The sequence below is a fragment of the Cyanistes caeruleus genome, chromosome 32 (assembly GCF_971803275.1).
Source record: "Cyanistes caeruleus chromosome 32, bCyaCae1.hap1.1, whole genome shotgun sequence".
Lineage (NCBI taxonomy): Eukaryota > Metazoa > Chordata > Aves > Passeriformes > Paridae > Cyanistes > Cyanistes caeruleus.
In genome coordinates this window covers 893,048-900,739 of record NC_141733.1, presented here as the reverse complement: position 1 = coordinate 900,739, position 7,692 = coordinate 893,048, and the positions used below count along the sequence as shown (strand labels likewise).

The following is a 7,692-nucleotide window of genomic DNA, read 5'->3' as shown; positions in this document are numbered from 1 at the left end:
GCCCAGGAGCAATTTTAACCCGCGTTTTCTTCCTTAAAAATCAAATTTCTTCATGGAAACAGCGCTGGAAGGACTAAACAAGCAACCAGGCATCAATATTTATTAACACAAGACAAAGGAAACACAATCAATGCGTTAATGGGACACTGTCCAGCCAGGTGTTAAATTTAAAAATGTAACTAATCTAATTTTAAATAAATAAAACCTTTATACATAATTACAGAATGCCGGAGTCTGAATTGGACAATGGGAAAGAGGTTGACAGAAATAAAAGCAAAAAAAAAAAAAAAACCCAACAAAATAAATGCATCTAGGGCTAAAATTGATCTGGTTTTTATAACCTTATTTTAGGACAGTTAGTAGGACACAGCTGAATTGATTTAAACCAGAAATGAAGTGCAAATTCTAACAAAAGGGGACAAAACTCTCTTGTTCCCACAGCGTTTGCTCGGAGAAGATTCAGAAAACAGCGAGACACACACACACACAATATTTTAGTCCAGTGAGGAAGAATTCCCAGTTTTTCAGTTTCACTGCAGTTAAGTTGGAACCTGAGGGGCAAGAGAAGGGAATAATGTGCCCTGTGCAACCCCAGCAGAGCCACGCCGTGGGGAGAGGCTTTGGGAAAAGCACCCAGCCCTGCCCACCTGCCAAAGCCTGAAGGATCTTGCTTTGTTCCCAAAAAATACGGAAAGATCATCCCCAGCTACAGAGGGAGGAGTGGAATGATCTGTGGAAGGCTCACAGCGAGTCCTGGGGGTGGAATTTGGGGATTCCAGAGCGCCAGCTCCGTCCTTCCTCCCCCCCAAAGCTGTGCCAAAACATGGACAAAGCACTCGGGGAATTCAGGGAAGCCAAAATCAGCAGCTTCTCCTTGTCCCTGGAACCTTCTCTCATCCCAGGGGCAGGGCTGTGTCCTGCAGCTCTCCAGCACACAGAAATGGAATGTGCTGGAAGATCTGGAGCGCACGGGAAAACCTGAAAGATGAAACCTCAAACCATAGGAAGCTATCAGTACCTATCCATACCAAAAAAATAAAGAAAAATAAAAAAATCAATCCAGTCATATTCAAAAATGCCATTTCAGGAATTCCATCTCTGTTTGATGGAATTCATACACACGTTGTTTTATTTGTGAAAAATCACAAATAAAAGACAATGCTGGAATTGGACTTAAAATCTACTTCAGTGGACAAAAAGTGTTTGTTGAAACAATTTATCTAAAGCTTTGAGTACAGAAAAAAGGTTCAAGACCACCAGTTTTCCCTGGAAAGGTCACACTGGAGTGAAGCTGGGTCTGGGCTGTGCAGGAAACACAAAAATGGTGACAAAGAACATGGAATAACAGGAATTTTCTGGCTGAAAGGGAAGAACAACCTTTTTGCACTCTACACCCAAAATAAGCTGCAGGACCAACTGTTTTAGACACAGTTTGACCTGCCACTGTCCCCACTTTGTGTTCAATTTGTTAAAAACTAAATATATTGAAGATTTTGTGCATATTCTGCTGTGTTGGTTGATACTGTGGAAAACACAGATGAGGTTCCAAAATGTGCCCCTGAAACCCAAAGTGTTTGCAAAGAAACTTAAGTCCAGACCTGCCACAAAACTGCCAGTTCCTTATTCCCACAGCAAATATTTTTTTTTTCAAAAATAACATTTGAAACTTCTTATCTGAGTTTTTAAAGCTCCTGTTTTTCAGTGAGGAACCACCAGGATGCAGCAGGAGCTTTTCAAGGACACAGCTGGGGTTTGCTCGTGGATCCTCTGGACTCTGTTCCAGTAACTGCCATAGGATCTTCCAAGTCCACACCATAAACCTTTTAAAAACTGCCTAAAAACTTCGTGTGAGGTAATCTGGAACATTTGAAAAGTTTATTTACACTGTATACCACATCTGACTCAAAAAACCCTGTTGCAGGATCTGGTAGCAGCTCCCAAGGCTTCCAAAATCATGTATTAGCACCCAGAGAAATGTAATTGTTATTAAAAGATGAAGAATTAATAAAAATAAAATTAAAAAAAAAAGAGATAATTTTGAGTCAAAGCTCAACCACCAGCTCTCCCCCAGCCCGTGTGGAACTGCATCCCAGCAGGAAGAGCTTGTACCTGCTGCTTTAAGGCTTCTCTTTCCTCCCATTCCCTAAGGCTGGAGCTGGCACAGGATGTGGAAGGCTGGGATAACAATTTTCACAATATTATTTAACAATGTCTTTGCCAGAATTACCGGAACCCCCTGGAAAATAAAACTGAGTCCGACTTCAAGCTGGAATTCTCCCGTTCTTTCAGGGAATGCTTTGAGGAGAGCATTTTTGTTTGCTCCCAGTTCCCACTAGAGCCTGTTCAGAGCAGCTCTTGCTCTGCCTGCAGGGAGCTGAGGGAATCCCAGTGGAATGGCACGAGCAGGGAATTCACCTGAGGAATGTTTTCCCACACCTGCTGCCACAGGATGGGGCAGAGGCTGTCCCTCGGTTCCTTTTGGGACTTGCATGGCCATTTCTACCCAATTCCATGCTGAATTCACCCTCCTGGAGAAAGATGTACCTTAAAACCAAAGGGTTCTACACACTTCTGGCCAGAATAAAGTTACAAATGAAATCAGAAACCTGGGGAAGGTGGGAGCATCTCACATTGTGTCTAAGCCAATGCCAGGATGCTGAGGACCACAAAAGTCACCTGTCCTTAAAAACATCAACCTTCAGCTGTCCTCACTAGCCAAGTTAATTTTTCTAGCTAAGTGAATTATGTATAATAATATTTACATATTTAAAATATAGGCAAAATTCTTTTTAAATTCCAGAAATCTCTATATGAATAAGTAACTCTGATTCTGTAAGTTATTGATTTGGTCATGGCACAATTGTCAATAAATCGTGTTGTGATCCCGTGTGGGATGAACAGCTCCAGATGCAAAGGAGATCATGGAGTAGGGAACTGCAGAACTCTGATGACCCTTTTCTTAATAGTTTATTATCTTAACTAAATAAACCCTCCCCTTATAGAATCCTAACCCGGGATTAGATAAAAATACAAATATGTACAACGGGTGAAAAAGTCACACTACTGTAAAGGCCTTGGGGATTCCGTAGCTCACACACTTTCCCACTTTGCAGTTCTCTAAAGCTCATGGTTCAGTAAACGGTTACAAAACGTTTGCTGCTGCTTCCCACATCTCCTTCTCCCCACCAGCACCGAAACCCCCGGCATGGGAGGGAGGGAAATGCGGCAGCAACCTCAAACTTTAGATCAAGTATTAGTAATTTTCACCAGCTTCACTCCCAGAACCGCCCTCATCGCTCCGTGCTCCCATCACATGTTGTAGGCCACGTAAATGGGGTCCAGCTGATCCGCCAGGAAACTGTCCCGGAGGTGCATCCGTTGTTTCTCCCCTCGGGAATTGATGGGGATAACTCCAGGATCCACCACCACCACCACCCCCACAATCAGGTAATGTTCCTCCAGGACCACGTTGGTAACCAGAGGAACCAAATCCAGAGCCTCCTGCTCACAGCCGCACAGCTCCACCACCACCACCAGCAGGTTGGTCCAGGTGAACACAGCGCTGAAATGACAAAGGGAAAACAACACAAAACCCAGTTATCGCCACAAAGATCCCGAGTTTCCACCTCTTCATCCTTACATGGAGGTTCCCACCTGCTTTGGGCTACGTTTCCAACCTAACTCCAGCACGACTCGGTCCTGATGTGACAAAAATCAGACCTATCTCAGCACTACCTGTGTGAGGCAGGAACCCAGCGGTGCTGACACCGACCCAGAAACGGCTCTTTACACCCCAGAGTGGGAAATCATCATTTCTGTGTTGAACTAAGGCTTGTGAGGAAACACCGAGTCTGTTCTCACCTGCAGATGGGAAATCAGGTGTACGACTTGCTGATGGCAACACAAAAAACCCTGAATTCCCCTATTTTATTTATTTTTTTCACCTAAACCCCTCTGCATCTTTGCCTGAACTGCTACATTTCATTTGGGCTAGGGTGGTTCCACTCCCCAGGACTGTTTTACCATTCAGCAATGCTCCTGTGGGTTCGGGACACCGAGGTCTCGATGTCGATGGGGTGGTACCGCAGCCCCCGCAGCTCCAAAGTCTCATCCAGTGCTCCCACGACGTACAGGGCATCGTGGCGCTCTGGGGACAGAGGAGAGCAGGTGTAACAAATGGAATTTGGATAAATTGGCTCTTGTATAAGCTGAAGAATCCCAGAATGGTTTGAGTTGGAAGAGCCAATTCAACTCCCACTGTCCCAGGCTGTTCCAAGCCTGTCCAGCCTGGTCTTGGGCACTGCCAGGGATCCAGGGGCAGCCCCAGCTGCTCTGGGCACCTGTGCCAGGGCCTCACCACCCTCACAGAGAACAATTCCTTCCAAATATCCCCTCTAACCCTGCCCTCTGGCAGTTTAAAGCCATTGTCCCTTGTCCTGGCACTCCAGGTCTCTCTCCATCGTTCCTGCAGCTCCTTTAGGCACTGGAAGGCCACAATTAAATCACCCAAAGCTCCTCTTCTCCAGCCTGGAGGCAGCTCTGCAGGTGGGGTCTCACCTGAGCAGGGCTGAGGGGATTCAGCCCAAGCTTGGGGGAGTTCCTGGGGCATGTCCTAAACCCCTTCTCCCCAGGGCTGCTCCCTCTGCTCATCCCAGCCTGCACCAAGCCAGGTGCAGCTCTTGTTGAAACCCTGAGAATCCCAAGGGAATGCCCAGGTACAACCTTTGCTCAAAACCACACAAGATTCCCAAGGGAATGCCCAAGGGTTAAACCCTGAGAATCCCAAGGGAATCCTGCCCAGCTGTCCCTGCAGGCTGTGCCCAGGTACAATCTCTGCTCAAACCCTGAAGATTCCCAAGGGAATGCCCAGGCTGCCCAGGTGCAATCTTTGGTGAAACCACACAAGATTCCCAAAGGAATGCCCTTGTACAATCTCTGCTCAAACCCTGAGATTCCCCAAGTGAGTTCCCAGGTACAACCCCTGCTCAAACCCTGATATTCCCAAGGGAATGCCCAGGTACAACCCTTGCTCAAACCCTGACATTCCCAAGGGAATCCTGCCCAGCTGTCCCTGCAGGCTGTGCCCAGGTACAACCCCTGCTCAGACCCTGATATTCCCAAGGGAATTCCCAGCTGTCCCTGCAGGCTGTGCCCAGGTACAACCCTTGCTCAAACCCTGATATTCCCAAGGGAATTCCCAGCTCTCCCTGCAGGCTGTGCCCAGGTACAACCCTTGCTCAAACCCTGACATTCCCAAGGGAATTCCCAGGTGTCCCTGCAGGCTGTGCCCAGGTACAACCCCTGCTCAAACCCTGATATTCCCAAGGGAATGCCCAGGTACAACCCCTGCTCAAACCCTGATATTCCCAAAGGAATTCCCAGCTGTCCCTTCAGGCTGTGCCCAGGTACAACCCCTGCTCAAACCCTGACATTCCCAAGGGAATTCCCAGGTACAACCCTTGCTCAAACCCTGAGATTCCCAAGGGAATCCTGCCCAGCTGTCCCTGCAGGCTGTGCCCAGGTACAACCCCTGCTCAAACCCTGACATTCCCAAGGGAATTCCCAGCTGTCCCTTTGCAGGCTGTGCCCAGGTACAACCCTTGCTCAAACCCTGACATTCCCAAGGGAATTCCCCGCTGTCCCTGCAGGCTGTGGCCAGCCCCACCTCCGCTGGCCGCCGTCAGCTCGGTGCGCCGCACGAAGCCCAGGTACCCCGTGCGAGCCCAGAGCGTCTGCGCCGCGTCCCCGAAGCTCAGGCGGGTGTTGAAGTGGTCGGCCTGAAGGGTCTCGTTGTCGTAGATGGTGTAGTAACCACTGGCTGTGTGGGGGCTGTTCACCCAAATCTGTGCAGGGAATGGGGGAAAAGGGTCAGATCCCCACGCTGCCCAACCTGGAGCATCTCCCCGGTGGAGTGGGTAAAGGAACTGTGAGAAATGGTTTTTATCTGTGGTTTTTTTAGAGGAAAAAAATTCAGCTCGAGCCTTCAAATAGCCTGCATGATCTTAAAAATGTAACTTGAGATGTAGTTTTGTAAGTAATTGTAACTTGCTGCAATTGTACAGTAATTGTAGATGAGGATTCATGGAGTAAATAAGGGGTTTTATATAGGATTTTTATATAATTTTATAATATTTTTATATTATATTTATATTATTTGTATTATATTTATTTTTATATTATTTAGATTTATATGATGTGCAAATATATTAATATTATAAAAATTTTATAATAATTTTATTATTATATAAAATTATTATAATAATTTATAGTCTTATATATTTTATATTTATATATATTTATATATAAATATATATATAAATATATATCTATTATATATAAATAATGTATATATAATATAAATCATAATTTTTAACATGTCAAGTCCAAGACTGGATAATAACCCATCAACACTGATCAATACACTGATGTGTAATCAAGAAAAGGAAAGCCAAATGTAAATTATACTATTTGGGGGCCAGTCTGCAAGATTTAGGGTAGAACAATCTTCTTTTCAAGCGGGTTTTCTTTAAAGTTGGCAGTGAAATAATATCCAAATTCTGAATTCACCTTACAAAGGCTTGTATCACAGCTCCAAACTGTCCCCCAGCGGAGAAAAGCCCAAGGAGCAGCAGGAAAAGCTCCCCAAGGAGCAAAACCTGTCCTTACCTCCCCAAGGTGAGAATCTCCCAGGGGCCCTTTTGTCTCTGGGTTGACAATGACCACTTTGACTCCAGGCAGAATCTAAAGGGCACAAGAAGGAAATCTGCAATCCCTGTTGGGTTATCTTCAGCACAAGAAAACACACAGCCAGGGCAGGATTTCACCCCTGGACATCACCATCAGGGATAAATCAGGTCAGGGTAGGGATGTACTCCACGGCTCCAGGGACACACAGGGAAGATGTTCTGCGCCTGTACATGTTAATAGACCTTGATTTTGAATAATACAGCTGAAATCTGTTATCAGGGAGTAGGAGCTCCAGTAAACCCCAAATACAGGCTGATTTCAGGAATACCAGAGCCCACACTTCTGCTAAGGCTCATTTACTGCAAAACAGAGAAATTCCCCCAAGAGTTCCAGCAAAACACGCTCCTAAATCAACAGGTAATTAATTCCTCATAAATCAGCTGACTTTCCAGAGGGACAGTGTAAGCAGGTGCCACCCCCTGCCACGCCACAGGTGTTTCCCAGCTCCAGCACGAGGGCTGTGGGGAGTGGGGAGACACGGAATTACCTTCCCAGACTCGGAAAGCAGCAGGCTCTGAGGAGCTCCTCGTTCCACCAGACGGACCCTGAAGGTAGAGATAAAAACATTGTCAGGGTTAATAAAACAAAGAGCTGAAGTGTCTGGAGCGGTGTGAGAACTCAGCACCACTGCAGGGAGGGCTTTATGTAGTTAATAAATTGGTTTAAGTGAACTTACAGTACCTGTCATGTCTCAAGGATTTCAGGTCTACATACACTGTGGTGGGATCGGGCCCCGATGTTCCCTGGGGAGTTAATATTTAAAAATAAAAATCACTGATGTACTTAGAGCAGTCAGGGTAATTTCTGAGCCCAGAAACATCGCCAGGGGTTTCTTACAGCAGAATTCCTACTCATATTCCCCCACCTTTGCAGCTGCACTGAGGGAAACCCTTCAGTGAGGAGGTGACTTTTTGGAACACCTGGGGAGGGGGGAGACACCCCAAG

General features: G+C 46.2%; 1 protein-coding gene across 4 annotated transcripts in view; it reads right to left on the bottom strand.

The window, feature by feature from the left end:
* Positions 1-65: 65 nt before the first annotated feature.
* Positions 66-7,692, bottom strand: part of DIP2B (DIP2 acetate--CoA ligase B (putative)) — a 61,785-nt gene continuing 54,158 nt past the window's right edge. For all 4 annotated transcript variants that reach the window (XM_086870569.1, XM_086870570.1, XM_086870571.1 and 1 more), the window contains 6 exons: positions 7,429-7,490; positions 7,235-7,292; positions 6,667-6,741; positions 5,666-5,843; positions 4,024-4,147; positions 66-3,562 (listed from right to left, as the gene is read on the bottom strand). In XM_086870569.1, the coding sequence (XP_086726695.1) occupies positions 3,310-3,562; positions 4,024-4,147; positions 5,666-5,843; positions 6,667-6,741; positions 7,235-7,292; positions 7,429-7,490 (750 nt within the window). In that variant the 3' untranslated portion in view covers positions 66-3,309. The remainder of the gene's footprint in view (positions 3,563-4,023; positions 4,148-5,665; positions 5,844-6,666; positions 6,742-7,234; positions 7,293-7,428; positions 7,491-7,692) is intronic.